At 38.7% G+C, this 25,333-nt stretch overlaps 1 protein-coding gene across 1 annotated transcript in view; it reads left to right on the top strand.

The window, feature by feature from the left end:
* The first annotated feature begins 999 nt into the window (after nucleotides 1–999).
* The window catches only part of jph3b (junctophilin 3b), a 44,980-nt gene continuing 20,646 nt past the window's right edge, over nucleotides 1,000–25,333 (top strand). The window contains exons 1-3 of the mRNA XM_032549172.1: nucleotides 1,000–4,093; nucleotides 18,922–19,408; nucleotides 20,224–20,589. Of these exons, the coding sequence (XP_032405063.1) occupies nucleotides 3,712–4,093; nucleotides 18,922–19,408; nucleotides 20,224–20,589 (1,235 nt within the window). The 5' untranslated portion in view covers nucleotides 1,000–3,711. The remainder of the gene's footprint in view (nucleotides 4,094–18,921; nucleotides 19,409–20,223; nucleotides 20,590–25,333) is intronic.

Raw genomic sequence — 25,333 nt, 5'->3', positions numbered from 1 at the left:
GAAGATTAAAAGGAAACATTTTCTGCAGCATTTCAGTCATCAGATAAAAGGACTTTTGTTCATTTAAGCTGCTTATGGTCGATTTTAACTTTAGCGACGAGGAATCCCGGAGACATGATGCACAAACACTTAGTGCATTAATGCATCCCTGTGTTATGTAAGGAGAGGGACACTGCATCATACTGTCATAGCTAATTATTTAGTTAGCAAGTTAAAAAACTAAATATTTAGCTTGCTAACTAAATGTTTAACTCCCTAAAGCTAAATAGTTAACTTGCAATTAAAATACTGGCTTCAAACTATTAAGTCAGTAGACTAAAGATTTTGTTTAAGTATTTAGTTGTAGCTAAAATTTTAGCTAAAGCTAAACATTTAGTTTGGAGAAAATTTTTTTTTTGTAAAAATTAGCTATTTCACCAATTTTACTTTAATTAAATATGTAATTTGTAAGCAAAATATTTAGCTTCAAAGTAAATATTTAGATTGGAGCTAAATATTTAGTTTCCTAAGTAAACACTTAGCTTGTAAGATAATTGTTTTGCTAGCTGACTCAATATTTAAATTGGAGCCAATATGTTGGTTGTGAACAAAAAATTCAGCTTGTTTACTAAGTATTTAGTTTAGAGTTAAATATTTAATTCGTAAACTAAATATTTATCTCCAAAGTAAATATTTAGCTTGCTAATTTAAAAAATTTGTTTGAAAACTGTGACATTTATAAATGAATGAACAACATGGTGAAAATACTGAACTGAAAAACAAACCGCCAGCATTTAGACCTTTACTAACTTCAGACTAACTACAAATCACCGTCAGGCAAATATAACAGCGTGAATCTAACGATGAGTGAAACATCTGAAGGCTGTTTCCATGATGATCCACAGGTGATGCAGCACCTGTCTCTTTAAAAAAAGCCGGATTGTGCTATTGAGCAGAGAAGGGGAGGTTTGGCGCTAGCTGCGTTGGAACAGTCCTCTCTAATGAGCAGATTTTCTGAGAGAGAGACATCCACAGAAAAAGCACGGAGAGAGAGAGAGAGCGATCCGGCCGTCAGAGGAGACTGGGAGCGGGGCAGCAGCAGGCTGTGCGTCAGCCGGTGCTCCATAGGGAAACATGGAGATGAGCAGGAGAGGACACGGAGCAGCGCGGATCACATAGATGGATGTTGTTTCATCAAAACAGGCAACAACCAGGCAACCTGAAGGCAACCCACGCAGAGGATAAACCACTTATGGACGCAGTGGATTAAACCTGCATTCAGACTGAGAGGCAGAGAGAGAGAGAGGAGAAATTCATCAGTTTACTTCTTTATTTTTTATTGTCGGAGGGTGCGCACTTTGTTTCTCTCTGAGTGTGTTTGCGGGTGTGTGTGTGTGTGTGTGGCTGCAGAAGGTAGGAGACTGCATTGCTGTTCAGCCTTCAAAGCTGAGTATCTTTGTGTTTTCCCCCATTTTCACTCTCTCCCTCCCGCATGCATTGTGCGGTAACACTCAATATGCATGTGAGAAGGAAAAGACGATGAGTCTGAAGTGAGACCCTTTTTTAATTTTAGTTTTATTTTTCTGGATTTTTGGGAATAAGCTAAGAGGAGAAAATATTTTTCCTTTCCTCAAATATTTTTTTATTATTATTATTTTTGGTTTTTCTGGAGGGCCTTGACCAGGTTTGAGCCTCCGCAGGGAAACTTCTCGGCATCATCAGGTAGGAGGCGGCAGAACAAGTGGGCCTGAGTGGGAGGAAGACTTTGTGTCGTAGACTGTGTAGGCTCGATGGGTGAAACTCCAGCTGAGAGAGGATAATGGCAGCTCCGGGCCAACTCTCCTCCTCTCCCACCTGCATCGGCTGCAGAGGACCCGGAAGGTGCTAGCCGAAGCCGATCAGAGCCCCGCGGGATGATGGTGTGATCAGGGTCCGGCTGGAAGACCCCTCTTTCATCCTTCACCTCCTTTCATTGAAAACAGAGGTGGGGCCTCCTTTTCCAGCCTCCTAACCCCCAAACTCCCCAGTAGAAGTGTGCGATACGCCATATTTTGGTATCGATCCAATTAAATACAGCGCCAGTATCGCAGATATCGATACAGATACTGATATTTTTATTAAGTTTGATATGTCATCAAAATGAATGTTTTTGTGATTTTTTCCCCCTTTATTTTGTTAAAACCTAGGAAATAATTTGGGCCCCTGTAAAGGTGTGCGATAATATATTGATATTGATCCAAGTAAATACAGCAGCAGTATCTCTGATACCAATATTTTTATTATTTAAGTTTGATACTTCATCAAACTTTGTGTTTTTTTCCTTATTTATTAAAACCTAGGACAGAATTTGGACCCCAGTAAAGGTGCACGATAACATCAATCAATCAAAGTAAATGCAGCTGCACTACCACTGATATCAATACAGGTATTGATATCTTTATTATCTAAGTTTGATACATCATCAAACTTCATGTATTTTTTCTCCTTTGAATTGCTTTGATAAAACCTAGGACAGAATTTGGACCTCAGTAGAAGTGTGCGATATGGCATATTTTTATATCAGTCCAAGTAAATACAGCGGCAGTATCGCCAATACAGACACCGGCAATAACTATATTGCCAATATTTTTATTATTTAAGTTTGATACATCACCAAACTTTGTGTTTTTGTGGGGTTTTTCCCCAGGTTTTAATTATTTTGTTGAAACCTAGGACAGAATCTGGGCAAAGTTTATTAAGGGGTCCAACAATAAATCAGCTCTTGATTTCCTTAATTTTTAAGAGGCCGGTGATCAGACGATACTTACATTTGCAGACGATCTTATCCACCTTGACAATTTAATCAATCACAGTCCTTGTTTTGATCTGCAGTGAAAACGGTTTGACGGACAGACCCAGATCGGCCAAAATTCGGAATCTGCAGATCTGGCTTTTAAAAGATTGGCCAGAAAACTGCAACCGGTGCACACCTCGTGTTTTTTTCTATTTTAATTATTTTGTTAAAACCTATGACAGAATTTGGACGTTTATAGGTTCCGGTGCACCAATAAATCGACTAGCTGATAAATCGCCCCCAATTTCCTTAATTTTTGGAGATTGATGATCGGCTGATCTTTTCTACCTCGACAAAAGTCTAAAATTCAACCACTGTCCTCTTTTTTTCTCTTCTGTGAAAAAGGTTTGACTGGCAGCCTGGCCCACCCGGTCATGGCTTCATGTTTCCAGTTAACAGTAATCTCCCCTCTGCTACCAACTTAATGACTTTTCTTATTTTATTTACCAGCATTTCAAACAAAAAAAAAACAACTGATATGGCCAAAATCAGAATCAGTAGACCAGAGATCGGCCAGAAAACTACAATCGTTGCACCACTTTTGTGATGTTTTTCCTTTGAATTATTCCGTTAAAATAAAATTTGGACAAAATTTATAACACAAAATACTTTTAATAACATGATAAACAGAAACTATAGAAGAACAGGACAAATCTGGGTGCATTTTAGCCAAAAAAACAAAATCTTTGAGAAACTACAGCACCGAAAGTAGAATAACCTGAAACTAAAGAATCGATCTGATCGGTCCGATCTTATCTATCCGATCTATCTGTATTTTTTGGATCGATCCGCCCACCTCTGGCACCAACCTGCCCTTCTTTTTCCTCCCTCTCTTTTCTTTTTCTTTTCTTTTTCTTTTTGTCGAGGCTTCAGGGGAATTGCCAAGAGCTGTTTCATGCATGTCCACTGGCGGCAGGTTCAACTTTGACGATGGGGGGTCATACTGCGGAGGGTGGGAGGAGGGCAAGGCGCATGGCTACGGGATTTGCACGGGACCCAAGGGCCAGGGCGAGTACTGCGGCTCCTGGGCGCACGGCTTCGAGCTGCTCGGTGTCTACACCTGGCCAAGCGGGAACACCTACCAGGGCACCTGGGCTCAGGGGAAGAGGCACGGCCTGGGCGTGGAGAACAAAGGCCGCTGGGTGTACAAAGGCGAGTGGACGCACGGCTTTAAGGGACGCTACGGTGTGCGGGAGAGCACCGGGACGAGCGGGAAGTACGAGGGGACGTGGAACAACGGGCTGCAGGATGGCTACGGGACGGAGACGTACTCGGACGGAGGTAAGGCTCAAAGTTTGGTATAATACTTTACTCAATTAGAGTTACTGCAGTAACTTTATTGAAAATCAAACTTTTTATTAGAGGTGGGCAGAGTTCTCAAAAATTGTAATCAAGTAAGAGACGACTTCAAAATATTTTTACTCAAATAAAAGTCAAAAGTAGCCATTGGAGAAATTACTCGATTAAAAAAGTATTTGGTAAAAAGTCTACTCAGGTACTGAGTCACTGTTCAAATTATCATTTAATATTTAAAAATACGTCATCAAAACATAAAGTTAAGTGGAAATTTTGGTATTTTAAGAACCAAAATGAAAATGATTTATATAAGAAGCAAAAAATAAAATCAGGCAAAAGAAACTTTTTTCCAAATCAGTTTCATTCAATAAAAAACTTTAACAAAAACTGCAGGGTTTTGTCTTTATCTGGGGAATTTTTGGTTAAAACATGTTTGTTCTGAAATTTAACGTTTTGTTTTTTTCTTATTTCTGATATCAATCTCAAAATTTCAGAATTTTTTTCTAGCACATTTTGAATTTTTGAAACTCAGAATTTTCAAAGTTTTTCTAAAATATTTCTGAGATTAATCTCAACAATTCTGAGTTTTTTTTCTTGCAAATTTTGCAACTTTTGAATCTCAGAAATGTTCAAGTTTTTTCTACAAAATTTCTGAGATTAAGCTCAAAATTGTAAAAGAGTTTTTTGGCAGAAATTTACTCCTTTTATTTTTATCTACGATGGCGCTGACACGCCGTCATACTCTCCCACACTCCATGTTGTCTGTTGCTGAGCCACACACCTGCCTGTTACCATGACTACGCACAAACAAAATCACGGTCTTCTCGCACAGCAGTAACAGTAATCTAATACTCTTTGGTTTTTTTGCAATTGCAATCCCTTACTTTACTCGTTACTTGAACAAAAGTAATCTGATTACAGTAATCACTGGGAGAGAGAGAGAGGCGCACGGACAGATGCAGTGTGGGTGTTTTGAAACTGTGAGGATGTGAGAAATGAGCTGTCCATGTGAAATTCAGTAAAACGTCCATCTGACTGACAGGCTGGGTGCAGATGCACAGTGGGAGGAATCTCTTCAGGGGTCATCTGGGGTCATCCGCGCTTCTTCTGCACCACAACACAGTCACTCCGACTCACACACTTTCACACACAGCCAACATGTTACATCAGCGCAGCTTGTGCGATTTAATATTAACATCGGCTTTAATTTTTTACGTCTTTCTTCTGAAGCCTGAACGTTCAGACGTGTTGCACTCCGAGGCCTTCAGTCGTCCCATTAGGGGACGAGAAAAAAAGGTTTGTGGTTTTCTGGTTTGAAAATGTTAAAAATAACATTTTTATACCAGATCCAGGTTCCATTATAATAGATATTTTGCCATATGACCTATCGTTTCTTTTTTCTCTCTTTTTCTACCAAAAACTGGATGATAAAAGTCTTCAGTCTGGTGCTTTGGTCTCAACCAGCTCTTATTTTGAAGGAAAGTTTTGTTTAGAGAGACTTCATATTTCATTTTATTTGTTGTTTTTGTATGGTCTAGTAAAATTTGTTACAATGATATATATTTACAGTCATAATAATATCTGAAAAAGATGCAATTTTGCCAGAAAAAAACCATCTTAAAGTTGTTATAATTAGTTTCCAGGATGTGACATTAGCAGCTATTTCTGTAGTTCTTTCTCCAAAATAGTCTCAGCTGTTTGCACAATCCAGTCCAGCTGCTGACATAATTTGTATTCCTATTAACAATTAGGTGTTATTTGAAAAAAATGTATCCAAAGTATAACTTCACAATTAGCTCAACATTCCTCGTTTAAATTTTTAGTTATTGTTTTGGGTAGGATTTTTTGTAAAATTACAACTGTATTCGCCTGATATCACGCCTTCTTGTGACAAATGGTTTGTAGCAACATGGTGGAATTTAGCATGTCAGTGCTTAACATTAGATTCCACTAAATACTGTGTTTGTGTAGCACTTTAGCAGAATTTAATGTTTATTATTAGCAATTTAGGGTTAGAACAGCTAGTTTTGTACTTAGCGGTTTACATCATGTTTAATTTTAGTAGTACAGTAGACAGTTTCTCTAAAACTGCCTATTTTAATATTTCAAACACCAAATATATCTTAATATGCATTGATACACCAAGTGGAAGCTGTCTTAGCAGGACTGTTAAGTAAAAATTCACAGTCTTCCTTATTTAAGTTAATAAAAACACAAATTTGAGGTTATTCTATTCTAAATCCTTAAAGTTGAAAGCTTCGTCCAGATTGCAGCTTTGCCTGATATTATGCAACAAAAGCATTAATATGTTGTAATTTCCTTTTGAATTTGTTTCCCTTTAGAAATCTGAAGTTAAATCACTCATTTGCGTGATTTAAATCAGCGTGACGTTCGCCATGAAATTGAAATGATTTTGATTTTCTTCACAGCTCGATTCAGTTCAGTCACTCTCGATGAGATTCTCGGATGTAATTTAAAACAGAAACATGCGACGACTGTGCATGCAGAAAGTTTGTAAGCGTGATAACGAGCTTTCAGCCGCAGACATGCAGCCAAAGCCTCATTACATAACTCTACAACTAGAAGGCCGCCTAACAGCACGAGCGCTCGGCCTTTAGTCCTGATAAAATCCACACAGCGGACTGGTTCCAGGGTTGATTTAGGACAAAAACGGGAGAAATGGACCAACAGCTGCAGGGAATGATAGATAAAAGGAGCAGCTGAATAATGAACTGATAATGGAAGGATGTATGGATGGGAGAATGATTAGCCTGATGATTATGCAAGATACTCGCTAATCAGGAGACGAGTGAGATCATTACGGAGAGAACGGCACCGACAAATATGGTCCTGATAAAACGAGACGCGTTGGAGAGTCACTTCAACTCGCTGAGTATCTGAACCCACATACGGTAAATGCAGCAGAGTTTGGCCTAGTTATCAGTGTTTATCTAGCTCCAGTGGTACACAGTGTCCTTATTATAACAGAACTCCTTTATATAGATCTGCAAGATAAGATTTCTGTTTGGGGAACTGAAAGGTTTATGTAGAGCAAGAGAAAGAGAATATAGATCTGTTTTGTTTTTATTCATGTGTGAGATAATCTTGAATTAATTGCTGTGGATGGAGTTATCTTCATTTCCATCTTTATTTTGACTTTTTCTCCATGAAAGTTATGCTTTTTTAAATGTCTGCAGAAACATGTTGGGTTTTGACCTCCACTGAGCCTCAACGCACCTCATTACTAGTTCTGAGACAAAACTTTTATGAAGAAGATGTTTCCTTGCTCGAAAACATCTTACTTTACCTGCTGCCTTCAATTCAATATGGTTGAAGCAAGACTTTGATTCACATGGTCAGCAATTACTCAGATTTGTTCCGGTTCTGTAACATATTCTTGACAGTAGTCCAATATAGAAGTGAAATGAAAAGTAAGTACACCTATAAAACTTCTACCCAGCGTAGCAGCTGGGTGAAAAAGTTTTCACTCTGCTGCAGATTTGTTCAGTTTCTTTGTTTGTTTGTTTTAATATGAGACATAAATAAATTAAAAATGCTGTTTGAAAATTAGGATTTATTTTATTAATGAAGGAAGGGTTTCTACATTAACTTTAAAATCAGCTAATGCCCTAATAATCTAAGCTAATTTTTAGCACTTTAGCATTTTAGCTAACTTTGTGAACTTTCTGCATACATTTTAAAACACTAATTTACTTGGCTGTTTTGTAAACTTTCAGTCTAACAAAGTTCAGTATTTGCGTTAAAATTTGGTTGTTTAATTTTAGAATCATTCAAGCAGCTAGCCGTTGATATTCATGCTCTTAATTTGAAGTCTCTTCAAATACTCTTTCCTCTCCTCACTCTTTTCCCCTCAGGCTCCAATTTCATTTCCACATTACTTGTTCTATAACCTCCCTTTCACATCTTGTTCTCTACTTCCCATGTTTTATTTTGTTCATGTATGTTTCTTGTTTGTATAATCTGAATGTAAGTTTTAGCATTAGCTTCTGCCAAACATTGTGTTGGTGTTAGCAACAACTGTTAAAAATAATATTAAATAACTTCAGATTGGCAAAATAAACTTGAAGATGAGAAATATGTGTGGAAAAACTGCTCACCAAAACCTACATGATTTTTGATGTCAGTAAGGCGGATGCATTTTAAAGTTGCACTTTCAGAGTCCAGTCATATTCAGACTCATAAATCAAAGTATTCAGAGTTTCTCTCCTGGATCCAGACTTTGTAAACCTGACGAAACATTTCCAGGAAACTCCCACAGCATCTTCCCCCCGATCTCATGATCTTCCCGCCTTTCTGTTTCCTTCCTCGCTCCGTTGCATTTCCACGCAGCAGCTCTGTGCAGCAGCGTTCCCATAGCAACGCTCGCCGACGTGCAGCAGGTCACCGAGTCACGAGGGACCGAGCGTCCCCCGCCTCCATTGGCTACCCGGTCTGCCAGCTTTGGCTGTGATTGGCCGGATCTCTTCCGGGTGTTTATCGAGATGAAGAGCTAAGCTGACTGATTACCAACCGCAGACACAGAGGCACGAAGAGGCGGCGGAGTAGATAAACGAAAAGGCAGCACTGATTCAGTAATCACGTTAGCGGGAAATGGAGTCACAAAGAGAGATTACAGCTGTCATTGTGTACAACAGCGGCTGCTGCGGCAGATTACAGCGGATGTAGCTGCGTTGAGTAGCTAATGTCGCGCAACAGAAACTCGCTTCAAAACATCGCAGGACCAAATGTTGCCATCAAAACGTGCAACAGCATTTCGTTTGCTGCAGATACCAACAAAGTCTGGCGAGTTTCAGTGTAGAAGCATCTAAAAACTCCTGGTTTAGTAGTTCTAGTATATTATGTTATTATAAAAACTGTATACAGAAAATGTCAGTTTTCAAATAAGAATTTATGTGACTAAACAGGACATTTACTGTAAAAAAAAAAATACAGAAAATGACATTTCTTTTTAATAATAGACATTTTTGTCAATATACAGAGATGTTATTGTTTTTAAATAACAGTTTGTGAATATACAGAAGATTTACTGTAAAAATAAAAATGTGTTTTCTAAAAAATGGAAGTGTTTTTGGATACACAGATTATTTACTGTAAAAATGGAGAAAAGTTCTGGTTTTTAAATAATACAAGTGTTTGTCAATATACAGGAACTTTATCATAAAAAAGGACAGAATTTCTGTTTTTAAGAAATAGAAAAGTTTGTGGATATACATGAGATTTACAGTAAAATACAGAAAGTTTTTAAATAAGATAATTGTTTTTGAATATTCTGGAGATTTACTAAACAGAAAATTTCAGTTCTAGATTAGTAGAAATGTGAGTAAATGTCATAGTTTATTCATCATATGCGTTTCCATCTCCCTTTCAGTGCATTAACTCTTTTTCAGAAAAGCCAAAAACTGCATTAGCATAAAAACTATAAGTTATTTAGAATTTTACTGTTTCCATTAACCTTTTCTGATGCAACACTTCAAAATACATAAAATGCATTAAAAAAAACTTTGATGGAAACACAGCTTGTGAATTTTACACCAGATATAACGCTCACCTCCAAAAAAGTTTTCAATTTTGTCTCATCAATCCACAGAATATTTGCCTAAGAGTCTTGTGGATAATTTAGATTAAATTTATATAGTTAGGGACAGAATTAAACTGAATATGTGTCAGGTTGTTTGGGTAAAAAGTTGGAAGGCTGAGATGGTTCAGTCGTTTTAGTTAACAGGAAGTTTTAGCCATGATGGACAGTATTGGTATATCCTAGGAAACCAATTTTACTGTATATTTTAACATCTCTACCTTTTTCCCGTCCCCTGAACATCTGTCTTTAACGCCTGTTGCATTTAATTTGCTGCACATCAGCACTTCCTCAGAACTGCTTGCTGTTGCATCACTTAGACTGAAGCTTCTTAGAAAGTTAAAATCTTGATGTTCCAGCAAAAAGCAAAGAGATAGTTGGAAAACTGAAGAAGAGTAAAATTTAGAGGAAATGCGGAGATCAGTGTGTAACTGCTTTGGGTGTTTAGTTCTGACCTCAGTCCGTTTCTTAAAATATTCCCTCTGACGATGCCGTCACAACTCCTTCTCGGTCTGAATGATGACTAATTCCTTTATTCTTCACCAGTTTATCCTCTTAACCACTTTACCTGGTACAGATCAAATCGTCAACTCCAGGAAATTGGTAGTTAACCTCTGTGCTTTCCGTACAGTTTCCAGATTAATGATAAACACCAGGAGTTCGTCTACCAGGACTGTTTTTAACTTTATTCTCCTCTACTGCTATTATTATATTATTTACAACTATATTATCCCAAAACAGGTTATAGTTGCATAAATATCAAGTACAAAATGTTTATTAAAGTAAATGAATTTAATTTATAAAATGTAAAATAAAAAAGAACTAGTCATATCGGTGTTCTTAAATTATTATTTAACTGACGTAAATAAACGCAGAACAAAATCCAATGTAGGGCTGAAATAATTAATCGAATTAATCCCAATGAATCAATTATTGAAAGAATTGTTAACTATTGTAGTAATCAATTAACTGTAAACTGAAGTATACAGGCTTTAAAAAGACAATTTGCTGAAAGTTCACCACAGTCAGAACAATAGTTGAGTAAAAACTACAAAAAATCAAAACAATTTTTATAAAAATAAACTTATTTATATACATTAATTTATGTATTTATTATTGCTACAATTGTTATACAGCAGTAATATACATATTTTTGGGACATTTTCATTCATAATTTATTAGTAATTAAATTGTTATATTTCTACTTTTATTTTTTTTTAAAGTTTAAAAAGCTTTGGTTCCAGCTGCAGCTTTATAAGCGGATTGCACTTTTTCTGTCACGTGTTTTTGGTGATGCAACATATTTTACTCTTATCAGCATCAAGCTGCTCCAGCAAAATGCAGTTTGCACCAAATGAAACGCAGCAATTGGCCAAAAAAATTAATAATGCAGGAGCTGCCAACAGGGATGCTGACTTTGAGAAATACTGTCTGAATAAAAGATTTTATTTCCTCAGAAATAAAGTGTTAGTGTTTCTGTTAGCAGATTTCATCGCCCTCGTTTATGGAGTGAATCTTAATCTTCTTACTTTAAGCAACATATACGGGACTGACTGTTTTTGTGGGTCTTTTTCATGAAATTTCAGAGTAGATTTTTAATCCCTAAACAGAAATCTGTGAGACTCAGACAGAAAAAAGGCCAATGGAAAAGCTCTTAAACGGATAAAAGTCTCAAACCGAGGTTTAGCTTCACACTGACCTTCCCTCTTTTCAGTGGTCAGCCACAGTTTGTCACAACAACACATTTATCTACGCACCCAGCAAGCGTTGTTCAATCACACCGTAATGTTTTCTGGTTCAAAGATGATACATAAATGAATAACAATGAAAATTACTGAAGAATTTGAATCCTTACTATCTGATGTTTTATAAATTTTTTGCGAAAAGCGCTGAAGTTCGACAACCTGAAAGTTATTTGGACTCTGTTGTGACGTCCTTGTTTTCCAGTTGTAATCCGCGCCTCGTCTACTACCACTGCTGCTCCTCTGCAGGGCTCAGCTTACGTAACGGCGGTTTGGTGTTTGTAGTGAGGATTAGCAGAGCAGTCTGAAACATTAAACAAATCCAGATCTTTATCCTGGGAGTGTGTCCTCTGCCTCTGCTGACGCACGGCGAGCTGGACAGTAAAAATAAGAAAATATTTCATCTTTTCTGTTCTTTTCCAAGCTGAAGTTGCTATTCAAACCCCTTGAACTGTTTTAACTTTTTTATATTTAAACTGGCTGTCCTGTGAAAGCTTAGCCCCGCCCCCAAATGGTTTGAAAAATTCCACCAAAGTGGGCGGAGCCAAGAGACACTGTGGGGTGTGGCCAAACACTGTTGCTTACTTATCTACTTTGTTACTACATTTTATTAACTTTTCACCCCCCTTGGAGCAGAGGTGTCGAACTCATTTTCATTTTGGGCCAGAATATTCTGATAAGACCGATTAACAAACTATTAGTATCTTAAGGTGAAGAAGTGAGTAAGTCAGTCTAAGTCAGTCTAATTGCATGATAAATGAAAACAAGCTCATTAATTTTCTTTTGCATAATTTATTGTTTTTCTCTTTTTATGAAAAACTGGATGATGAAAGTCTTCAGTCTGGCGCTTTGGTCTCAACAAACCCTTTTCTTGAAGGACAATTTTGTTTCCAGAGACTCAATTCTTTTTATTTGTTATTTCTGTTGTTTTGTTTATTTATTTTGGATATTTAAAATTTTGTTCTACTTCTTTAGATTCACCTCTCATTAAAATGGCTTCTTCAGTTTTGAACTTTAAACTTTTCTTGGTCCCCATGAGGTTGTTTGAATCACGGGTTTCCAAACTTTTCCATGCCACTTCTGCAAATCTACAGATAATGCTGCAACATATGTACAGAAACATCAACTTTTAGAATGTTTTGATTCACTATTCAATAATTATTGCATTCATTTTGCAGGAATGCTAAGTCATATTGTTTGATTTTAGATGCCAGTAGTTCTGTGGCATAAAATTTTATCAGATAAAATACTATGACTTTATTACCAGACAATGCAATTTTTCAACATTTGATTATAAGAAAATATGTAATATTTTATATTATTCACATCAAATTTAATTTTATTCTCACAGCTCTTATGGTTTTTGTAGTTAGGTTCTTTTGGTTTGAATGAATTTCCCTGGCAGCCAATCAGAAAATGAGCATCAGAAATAATATCTAAGTAAATTATTTGAACTTATATTTAATTAAAAAATATGATTGAATAATATAAAATAAAAAGTAAGTTGAAAAAAGATTTAGAAGTTTATGCGATTCATTTATTTTTTTAATGTCTTTTTTCTTCGTCTTCTCTCCAACTTTCTGAGGGCCCCACAGCGCCCCCTGGTGGCCTCTGCTTTGACAACGCTGTGCTAAGTTTGACAAGAGGCTGAACTCCAAAGTTGCGTCACCAGAAGGCTTTTTGATGAATGAAATCTTAATTTAAGTGTAGAGTAAGGCCATATTTGAAGATTCTGACAGGTTTTCCATCCTCAGAGTGAAACACAAACCCTCAGACAGAAAGCGTGTTTGTTGTTTGGCATGTGATCCAACCACTTCAGTGTTTCTGCATTCTTGATCTCATCGCTGTCAGTGTTTTTGTGTGACTACCTCACGCTTGCTGACGCAGCAGCCTGGTTTGAGGCCCGTATGACTTAGCAGCGCCTTCCGCTGGCGCCTCCAGGCAGAAATCAGGAAAATTGTTTTGACGTGCGAGCTGCGAAGCGGATTCTCCTCACAACTGTACAGGCCAGAGGTTGAAGCCTTGTCACATCCGAAAGGTCTGTTTTACGTCAGCGCAGCAGTGGCGCGTTCACGGCTGTAAAGAGAAGATAACCTGATGTACCGCTGCCTCGTTTCTGTCCTATCAGAGATTTCATTTTGGAGATTCATATTTTCCCCGCAGAACTGTAAGAAAGGCTGGCCGACAAATCGATTTTATTGATTAATTACATTTTGGCTTTTGAAGATTTGAATTTTTTTCATCAACGCGCTGCATGAGTTTTCATAATTCAGAGGGCGGCCATCTTGTTTGACAAGCGGGTTTTACAGCTTCTATTTATTTGGACTTTGAATTTCAGTCAACCCTACTGTAAAATATAAAAACAATGGCGTATTAGGACCCCTGGAGGAACAAAACAATTAGTACATTTATGCCAAAAAAAAACCCCTGAAATATTTAAGTTAATTTTCTAGAAAAAACAATAAACTTTCATAGCTTGTAAGGTTGAAAATTGGCAAGAAAAAAAACTGAAATTTTGAGGTAAATTCTCCAAAATTCTCTAGAAAAAAATCTGAAATTTCTGAGTTTGAAAAGTCCAAAATTTGCTAGAAAATTTTTAAAGATTTTGAAGATTTTAAAGATTTTTTTTAGATTAATCTCAGAAATTTTCTAGAAATAAATTGAAAATTTCTGAGTTTGAAAAGTTGGACACTTCTATCAAAAAAAAAATCTCATAAATTTTCTAGAAAAAACTTGGACATTTCTAAGTTTCAAAGGTTTTCCTCAGACATTTGTCAAAATTTCCTATTTTTTTTCTGCACATTTTTGACATTTTACCTCATTAAAAAGACTTTTTCCTAGAAATTTAATGGTGTTCTTATGGTAAAATTGTGTTGTTATTTTTGCTAATGTCATGATTATTTTGTTGTAATTAAATTGGCTCTGATAGTCCATCATACAACTGACAGAGGGGTTGATTGAAATAAAAGCCACTTTTTGAAAATATTTTCAGTTATTTGTAATTTCTTTTTTAGAAAAGAAACAGAGAAACAGAAACTGATTAAAATCGGAGCTCAGATCATGTATGAAACGAGTCTTAGATTTTATTTTTAAGCCACATCGCTCTAACTGTAAGCAGACCTGAATGCGATGGGAAACGGCTCCTTGCTGGTTTTTCAGCACCATGGAGAGCGACCAGAAAATATTTCATTTACTCCGACGTTTCAGAGTCAGGCTTGTAAACGCTTCCAAGAAGCAACAACGGCCCACACGCTGCCTTATATATTCCCTGGTTTGCACTCGCCGCTGGCAGCTGATCGGCTGTAAATCCTGCAGTCAGCAGCACCGCGGCGCCCCGGACAGCCTGACTGTAGGAGGGCAGAAAAGCCCTTTGGATAAACAATTCACAAGTTCAGTCATATTTCCAATCATCACATCTGCATATTGTTATTTAAATAATGAATCAAGTTTATTTGTGTTGCACATTTCAGCAACAAGGCATCATAAAAGCACAAAAGTACAAAGTCATAAAAGACGCAGTCAACCAGTTAACATTATATTTTGTCAAGCAGTGCCATCATTATACATCTAATATGTTGATTAATGTTTCAAATACAACTCTAAACTGGTGGGTTGTCAGCCTTTATTTAATGAAACTCAGTGTTTCAGCTGTTTTGCAGTTTCCTGGAAGTTTGTTCCAGATTTGTGATCCATAGAAGCTGAAAGCTGCTTCTCCACGTTTGGTTCTGGTTCTGGATGCAGAGCAGAACCAGAACCAGAAGACCCGAGAGGTCTGGAAGGTTGCTATGACAACTGCAGATCTTTAATGTACTGTGATGCTAAACCGTTCTGTGACTTATAAACTAACAACAGTATTTTAAAGTTTATTCTCTGAGCTGCAGGGAGCCAGTGGAGGGACTTTAGAACTGGGTGATGTGCTCCATCCTCCTGGTTTTAGTCAGAACTCCAGCAGCAGCGTTCTGGATCAGCTGCAGCTGGAGGGTTGATTTTGTAGGCAGAAAACGCTGTTGGAGTAATCAATGCGAATAAAGATGAGTGAGTTTTTCTAGAAAATGTTTGACTCTTGAAACTTGAAAATGTCTAACTTGAGATTAATCACAACATTTCTCAGGTATTTATAGCAAATTTATGAGTTTTCGAACTCAGAAATGTCCAATTTGTTCTAAAACATTTCTGATATGATCAAAATTTCTAAAAACTTTTCAAATTTTGAAACTGAAATTTTCATGTTTTTTCCTAGAAAATTTCTGAAATTAATTTCAAATTTTCATGTTTTTTGGTGCAAATTTTCAACTACTGAAACTCAGAACTTACCAAAAATAATTCTACACATTTTATGAGACTAACCTTGAAACTTTTTGGCAGAAATTTTTTCCTCCTTTTTTCCCCTTTGTAACACACCATCATAATAAAAACCCTGATAGTCAAATATTTATGCAGCTGCAGCATCAGGTGTGATCTTTTTCTTCATTTTAGTGTTTTTATTTGAACAAAACGTGTCGACAGTCTCTTAATATCCAGGACTCTGCTTAGCTCCCCGTCTGGTTTCCTTCTGCACAGTCAGCGCTCTCCTCCTCCTCCTCTTCCTGATTCTTCTTCTTCTCCTCTTCCTGCTGGCTCTGCTCCAGCTGTAAAGCATCCATTTGATAAAATCTCATTAAGCTGTTGCTCACGTACAAGTGTGCGTTCTTTGATCCGTCTCTCATATGGCCGTACAGCTGTGTGCTGACATGATTACAAAGGGCTGGCCAGATGTGTTGCCCATCTGTCTCTGACACAGGCCCTGTCCTAGTGTGTGTGTGTTAGTGTGTGTGTGCAGGTATGGGGCCAGATCTTCCCGATGACAGGGGCAGGTTTGGAGTTAGCACCGCTTGGCACGCGGATCGGTGTGTGTGAGTTTGGCTCCGTTCACCACTTCCTGCTTTCCCTGACCCTCGGGCCCAGCAGGGAGCCGTTTGTTTGCGATGCAGACGCAGGACGTGGAAGCAGTCCTTATATGGGCATGTAGTCATGTGTTTGCTCCAGAATGAATCAGAGTGCTGTTACATCAGAGGGGTCGGGCAGGCGGGCGGGATGGATCGCCTGCTCTCCGATTGGAACACACACTTCCGCTGGAGAATGTGTGAGAGAGGAAAGCTGGAAACACACAGACACACACACACGTACACACACATTCTGATGGCCTACTTTCCAGCAACTCTGAGATGCAGGGATTGTTCTGCAGCAGGAATGATATGAATGAAGGGAGTGTGATGACAGGAACTTCTAAACTTTACAAAGAAATCTGAAAAAATTCAGCTTACACATAATAATCAAAAAATATTCCTCTTAATTTAATGATCATAAAATAAACGAGATGCTTTGTTTCTCCTGACAAACTCACAATATTCTCTTCTTTGTTACAAACTTTGGTTTTGCTTGTTTTTTTGTAATTAAAGCCAGTATATTTAATGTGTTTTATTGCACCAATAACTTTCTGTTTGCTTTAAGTGATTTTATGCCTTTATTTTCTTTTTTGTTTTTGTGCTGTCTTTGTGTGCAAATTAGTTGACAATTTGTTTAGTTCTGCAATATTTTGCCTAGAACTGCCTCAGTGCTGCCCTCTTTAGGTTGAATGCTGGCTACTGCAGTTGCATTTTCTTACTGGTTACAACGGAACATCTTGGTTGGTTACATTGGTGGCTAGTCGCTTTTTTCAAACTTCAAACTACTAGAAAAGGAAAAAAAGTGATTAAATTTCAGCCAAAACATTTTGAGATAAATCGCAGAAATTTTGTATAAACATTTTTAAAAATGTGCTCGAAAATATTCTGAAATTTTGACTTTTAAAAGCTCAAAAGTTTAAAATTTGCACCAAAAATCTTGGAAATTTTGAGATTAACCTCTGAAATATTTTAGAAATAAAACAAAAATATTTCAGAGTATAAAAATCTATTTTTTTTTTTATCGCCCCACAAGGGGTCTTTTTGTGGGCTCTAGTGTCCCTTTTTCAAAGTAGGCTGACAGGAAAGGGGGGAAAACATGCGGTAAACGTCGTCGGGTCCGGGAGTCGAACCCGCGACAGCCGCGTCGAGGCCACGTCGCCTCTGAATGTGGGTCGCACTAACCCCTCCGCCGCCACGGCACGCCCTTTTTTAAACTTTTTAAATATACATTCCCACGTTTATTCTAGAAAATGTGAGACTAGTCTCAAAATTTCAGATTTTTCTTGCAAATTTGAAATTTTTCAAATATAGAAAGTCCCTAATTTTTGCTAGACATTTTATGAGATGAAACTAAAAACTTCTCAATCTTTTTAGCAATTTTTTTACTTGTAATTCAAATGTAGAATTTTTTTTGTTTTTCGGAAACATTTCTCAGCTTAATTTCAAAATTTCTTCGTTTTTTTGGCGAAAATTTATGGACAGAATTTCTAGGCGCAGCCAAGGTGTTGAGGGGATCCGATTTGGTGGCCTTAGGATCTCATCTCTGCTTTTTGCAGACGATGTGGTCCTACCGGCCTCATCAGGTCATGATCTGCAGCTCTCGCTGGAGTGGTTCGCAGCCGAGTGTGAAGCAGCCGGGATGGGGATCAGTGCCTCCAAATCCGAGGCCATGGTCTTGAGCCGGAAAAGGGTAGAGTACCTTCTCCGGGTCAGGGGGGGTGTCCTGCCCCAAGTGGAGGAGTTCAAGTATCTCGGGATCTTGTTCACGAATGGGGGAAGAAGGAAGCGGGAGATCGACAGGCGGATTGGCGCAGCATCTGTCGTCAAGCGGGCGCTGTACCGGTCCGTCGTGGTGAAGAGAGAGCTGAGCCAAAAAGCGAAGCTCTCGATTTACAGGTCGATCTACGTTCCCACCCTCGTCTATGGTCATGAGCTTTGGGTCATGACCGAAAGAACGAGATCGCGGATACAAGCGGCCGAAATGGGTTTTCTCCGTAGGGTGGCTGGGCTCTCCCTTAGAGATAGGGTGAGAAGCTCAGTCATCCGGGAGGGACTCAGAGTAGAGCCGCTGCTCCTTCACATCGAGAGGAGCCAGTTGAGGCTCGGGCATCTGGTCAGGATGCCTCCTGGACGCCTCCCTGGTGAGGTGTTCTGGGCACGTCCCACCGGGAGGAGGCCCCGGGGAAGACCCAGGACACGCTGGAGGGACTATGTTTCTCGGCTGGCTTGGGAACGCCTCGGGATTCCCCCGGAAGAGCTGGAAGAAGTGGCCGGGGAGAGGGAAGTCTGGGCCTCCCTTCTGAAGCTGCTACCCCCACAACCCGACTCCAGATAAGCGGAAGAAGATGGATGGATGGATGGATTTAGTTCCATGTACAACGACCCTAACAAGCTGTAGTCTCACTGTGATACTTCAAAATGCACATAAAAATGTGATGGAAACACGGCTAGTCTGAGGTTTCCATCCTGTTTATCACAGTTCTAAGTGTTTCTTGTGTTCTGGTTGTATTTTAGCATCTAACCCGTGCTTGTTCTGCTCTGTTCCTCCAGGAACATTTCAGGGTCAGTGGGTCGGAGGGATGCGTCACGGCTACGGCGTCCGGCAGAGCGTTCCATACGGCATGGCGGCCGTCATCCGCTCTCCTTTACGCACCTCCATAAACTCTCTCCGTTCTGGTTCGGAGCACAGCAATGGAACCGCTCTGCTGGACCGAACGGGCGCCCTGGTTCCGGGCCCGCCCACGGTTCCGGGAACTCTGACCACCAGCGTTTCCATGTGCAGCACGGGCAGCAGCGGCAGCAGCCCAGCGGTGTCCCGCGGAGGCTTCGTGTTAACGGCGCACAGCGAGGCTGAGCTGCTGAAGGGGAAGAGGAAAGGAGGATTGTTCCGGAGGTCCATCCTGTCTGGCCTTAAGCTCAGGAAGTCCGAGTCCAGGAGCTCTCTGGCGTCGCAGAGGTCCAAACAGAGCTCGTTTCGGAGCGAGGCTGGGATGAGCACCGTTTCCTCGGCTGCATCGGACATCAACTCCACCATCAGGTAACCTGAATCAGTAACTAAAACCATTAAATACCTGGAATTACAGGTGACATTTTATTCAGAGTAAAAATGCATTTATTAGGAACTGGTGGTAAATTTTATATCCACACATAATTTATAAAGTGACTTATTATGCTTCCTTGAATAGAACCGGACAGGTCTATGGTCTATACAAAACTTCTTCATTAAAAATAATTCTTAGATAAAGGGAAAGATGAAAGTACTTGTTCATTGTAGAACACAGTCTTTTGACCGTCACTTTCTATTTTTTTGAATCTATTTGTTATTTTTCTTTTTCTTTTAAGTTCAGTAAAGACTTAAAGACGACCGTCGAAGTCAAGACCTCTTTTTTTTTTTTTTAGAAGAAATGTGTCGCGTACGAAAGAGCTTTAAGGGGCTTCACTAGTGAGAGCTTGTTGCACTCGCAGTTTGGATATTTAAAATGTCTTCCAGTTCCAGTGGTAAATGTTTGTTAGAATTTAGCGTTTATTAATTTTTGAGAATGTGCTCTGGCATTATTTTGCCATTACAATTATATTACTTGAAAATGGTCACAAAACAACATTATCATTTATCGCAGTAACTTTTGAGACGATTTATCTCAGCAAAATCTGTTATTGTGACACAGATGGAGCCGTTTAGGATTGATGAAGCATCTAGTGTTGACATGTTGCTATGGGGGGCCCAAATGAAAACCTGCTTAGGGCCCCAGAAAGGTTTGGGCCGGCCCTGTGTGGATAAATGTATTTGTTTTCCCAGATAAGAAATAGTTTTAAAGGAAATACATAAACCATTGCGACCTTTACCCTTTCCAGCCTTGGAGACGCAGACGCGGAGCTGGCGGTCGCGGACGACGACGTTGACGCTACAGCGACGGAGACGTACTGCGGGGAGTGGAAGAACGACAAGCGGACGGGATTCGGCGTGAGTCGGCGGTCCGACGGGCTGCAGTACGAGGGCGAGTGGCTGAGCAACAAGCGACACGGCTACGGCTGCACCACGTTCCCCGACGGCACCAAGGAGGAAGGGAAGTACAAGCAGAACATCCTGGTGAGCGGCAAGCGGAAGAACCTGATCCCGCTCCGCGCCAGCAAAATCCGGGAGAAGGTGGACCGAGCCGTGGAGGGGGCCCAGAAGGCGGCGGACATCGCCCGGCAGAAGGCCGAGATCGCTCTGTCCAGGTAGGAGGTCCAACTGGTTCTGGTTCTCAAAGGCAAATCCTCAGAAAATCATTTTAGTTTAAAGTTTTTACTGTAAAATAACGACGACCGGACCAAATCCTCCTGTTCAGGTCCGATGCTCTTCACTAGAGGAACACCACAAGCATCTAGAAATGCTTCTACCTTTCAGATCAAATAACTTTATTGTCTCCCAAGGGGCAATTTGCTCTGCAAATGAATACATAACATGAAAAAAACGGCAATAGAAATACGCCATAACAGCCACATAGCACATGGTACAATTATATACTGCCACAGTTTGTTGAACTTCAACCTAAATTAGTTTTTTGCAGATAAATTGTATAAATTGATCCTTGCCATCTCTTTGTGACATTTTGTTTACATTTGTTTAACTCTGGAATATAGAATGCAGTTCTACAATTCTGCAGCTTGGTTGATGTCTGTCACGCAGCTCTGTGTTAAAGCTGCAGAATATAACTTTTATAAAAATAAGTTTTTTACATATTTGTTAGAACTGTCACTATGTTCTGACAAAATAAAACGAGATGGATATTCTGTGAAGAGATTGATCTCCTCCACCTCTTTCCTGAACTGCCATTGCTGCCTGAAGAACCAATCAGAGCCAGAAGGAGGGCCTGAGTGCTGTCAATCATCCTTGTAAATGCGCTGCTAAATGTGCTAATGGCAGAGACACATTACAGGAAAACCATTTTTCTGCCATTATCTGTGGCCATGCTAACTAGCCTTAGCATACCTTAGCAACTGGTGCTTTCTTGTGTTCGCAGCCGTAGTTTCTGATTACAGAAAAATGTCGCAAGATTTGTTACTAATCACTTTTTTGAAAAAGACACTAGAGGATCTCTAAAGTTACTAGATATTGCAACAAAGTCACTAAGTTGGCAGCAATGCTTCTCCCTCTTAACCCCCTCTGCTCATCAGCAAGATTTGTTACTAATCACTTGGCCACGCCCCTCTATCTCTTGGCCACGCCCATTTCCCCAGAAATTTAAATTAAGAAAAAGCATGGAATCTTTTTGTAAAGTGTACATTTTGTAGAAATTCTTGCCTTTAAGCCAAACTGAAATAATATGACTCAAAAAGTCCTAAGCTGCTATTTCTTCAAGTATTTTGTCAATAATAAGTCAAAGCAACGTTTTTATTGCCGTCTATTTTGATTATATTAACGAATAAATGAAAAATGTAAAGCTGCCATTTGCGAGTGTCGCATTGCTAATCAGTAGAGCTGTAATGGTCCGTGAATAATTGTTATAGCCGTTTCGGTTGAGCATGCGGTGTACCCTTTTAAATCTGAGCACATGCAGAAATGATTATGTGCACAACACAACGTTCTGTAGCACAACTTTAAAAAAATCACCAACACCCACACAAGACTGAACGCACGCCCAGCTTTTACTAAAACCTGCTCTTTGGGAAAATCAAGGTTTCTCATGCAGCTGCAGTGACGTCGGGGAAAGAAATGTGGATTGAACCAAAACTTTGTCAGTATTTTCATAAAAGAACAAAAGCAAGTGATTTTATGAATCAGATTATTACTTACTCCTTACTGGCCAATCTTTGAAGTTTATTCTCATAGCGAGTTATTAACAGTGAATTTAAGTTAAAGGTATGCTGTGAACTTTAATATTTGTGTCCTTTTACACTTATAACTTCATTAATCACAAATCTCTAGAAATACACCATTATAATGAAACAGAACCATTTAAAATATACATAAGTTGATTAGTGAAATAATCATCAACTAATTTAGCAGTCGATTAATTGTTTACTGTCTATTTACTGAAAAAACAACACAGTCAGAGCAGAAATTAAGCCAAAACTGTACAAAATGTATACAAATGTTGTATTTAAAATTAAAAAAACATCTTTATCTGTAAATATATTCTACCCAGAACTCTTCAGGTGGCAGTTTTAACTTAATCTGGTTCAAATTCTGTCAAATAAATTAAAAAATATCTTCTATTAAGGAACTTCTGCATTCAGTTATTAATTAGTTAATCCAAAGATTAATCAACACATCAGCCCTGCACTGTATTCATGCTAAGTCAGGCGGTTGATATTTTTATTTTCTCATTTAAAACATGAATATAATTGTTTATTTTTATGTCTTAATATATTTCTAATATTGTATTAAAAAGGCTTATTTTTTTAATCTGATTAATCAATTAATTGCCACAATAGTCTTTTTTACTTTAATTCTGTCCTCCATGTTTACCTTGAACACTTACTTGTTAGCGAAGCTAAGCTAATTGCAGCGTCCTGATTGAGAGGAAACAGTCCTGCATCTTCCTGGATCATGTTTCTTCCATTTCGTTTTATATTTTGAATCAGTGACAGAATAAGATCAGGCTCGGGGTTAAACTGGGTCGAGAAGTTAAGGAGGATTGAGGCGGCAATCGAAGCGAGACGGTGCAGGAAACTGGAGCCTGTTCCCATTTAGCTAAACTCTGAGCACATCCGGGGTTAATGGCTCTGTCCTGACCTGCTTCACAGCGGCTAACAGCTTCAGGGTGAGATATGAGGCTCAAGTTTGAGTTTTAGGACTTAGAGGAGGAATTAATTTACTGTCCCAGAACCTAAAGTTAAAGATTCATATTAATATTGAAGCCTGGTGGCATCGAAGGCATTCAGACTGTTGTTGAGGTCAGGCTATGATGCAGAAACTTTGTTAGTGAGTTGGCTTTAAAGCGTAACCAGGGCGGAACGATATGGATGAAAAACATATCACGATATAAGCATTTCATATCGGTCAATATTGATAATTAGAGATTGGATTTTTATTTAAATAATCTGAAATCCTGCCAAACTGTTGGCCGTGACCTTTCCTTTTCTGTCTACGGTTTTCTCTCCGCTGTTGTTTTATATTTTTAGCAGTTATGAGGCACAGTGTCGAAACTTTAAACCGCTTCTACAAGTTACTCAACAGGTTGTTGCTAAGTAACCAAAGAGCGAGTGAGTTAGTTGATGCCATAGTTGCTCATCTAAAGCCTTTCTTTTGCCTACATCCCCCAGAATGCCATGCGGTTTTGGATCAGAGTTCAGTGACTATTTTATATATTCAGACATGTTATATATTGATATTGATCATGTGTCTATTGCAATATGTATTGTTATTGATTTATACCAATATACATCCAGCTCTAATTGTAGCCAGAGAGACTGAATACTTTTTCAACAAGTACTTTGTTACTGTACTTAAGTACATTTTTCATGTATCTATACTTTACTGGAGTAGATTTTCTCTTGGGTACTTTCGACTTTTACTCCACTACATTTTATATAAAGTATCTGTACTACATTTGTACTAGACTGCAAAAACAAAAAAATCTTTGCAAAGTATTTTTGGTCTTGTTTCTAGTGCAAATATCTTATTACACTTAAAATAAGAAAAAAACTAACTTATAAGTAATGTTTTATCAAGAAATAGTAGCTTGTTGTGAGTTAATAATTCCTTAATATTTTTTTGAAAAAGTACTAGTTCTCCTGGCAGATTTTTTCACTTCTAAGGAGGAAAAAACAGAAGTAGAAGTTTTTTGAAAGTGCGACAGCAGTCGGAGACGGTGAGTGAAGCTTCTGTCTGAAAGTGGGTTAGCTCCTCTGTCGGATTAGCATTTGACCTTGGAGCAGATCAATTGTAATAATGTGTAGCATTTCTGACCTCGTGGTCATGGAGTCGGTGTGTGAAAAGATTCAGGAGTGCAGAATGAAGATGCAGACAGAACGAAAGTTCTCAGAGAAATTTAAACATCGCAAAAAACAAGAAGTATAATAAAAAATAAACTGAGGAATGTTATTCTGCTGAACACGATTGAACTGCAAAAACACAAAAGGATTAATCTGTACATCCACTATAAAGTCAGTACCAATGCTGTGCCCAAACAAAACAAATACAGGAAAAATGACCCAATTTCAACTACTTAATTATAAAACCCTACAGGAAATTATAAGTCAAATAAGCTCCAGTTCCTGCTGTCTGGATGTTTTACCCACACATTTCTTTAAGAAAGTCCTGCCTGTTATTGCTGCTGATCTGATCCAAATAGTAAACTCATCGCTCTCATCAGGCGTTTTCCCCCAGGCTCTGAAAACAGCAGTAATCAAACCACTTATAAAAAAGAACAATCTGGACAAATCACTAATGCAGAATTACAGGCCGATCTCCAACCTCCCATTCATCAGCAAAGTTATTGAAAAAGCTGTGTGTAAACAATTAACTAGCTTCCTAACTATAACCAACCTCTTTGACTCCTTCCAGTCTGGTTTTCGTGCTCACCACAGCACAGAGACCGCCCTGGTAAAAGTGTTCAATGACATCCATATAAATACGGACTGTGGCAGAACCACAGTGCTGGTTCTGTTGGATCTCAGTGCAGCTTTTGACACTGTTGACCATGACATATTACTGAATCGACTGGAGAGTTGGGTCGGACTCTCCGGTCCAGTGCTTAACTGGTTTGAATCCTACATAAAGAACAGGGATTTCTTTGTTTCAATTGAAAACTTTTCATCAAAGAGGTCAAAGGTCACATGTGGGGTACCCCAAGGTTCAATCCTAGGACCCCTTTTATTCAATATTTATATGCTCCCACTAGCTCAGGTTATAACAGGAAATAATATTAGCTACCATAACTATGCAGATGACACACAGCTCTACATTACGATGTCACCAGGTGACTCAGAGCCCATCCAATCACTGAACAGATGCTTAGAACAGATAAATGTGTGG

Source organism: Xiphophorus hellerii, chromosome 2, assembly GCF_003331165.1.
Source record: "Xiphophorus hellerii strain 12219 chromosome 2, Xiphophorus_hellerii-4.1, whole genome shotgun sequence".
NCBI lineage: Eukaryota > Metazoa > Chordata > Actinopteri > Cyprinodontiformes > Poeciliidae > Xiphophorus > Xiphophorus hellerii.
Note: the sequence above shows the minus strand (reverse complement) of the source record. Positions and strands in the feature narration are given on the sequence as shown.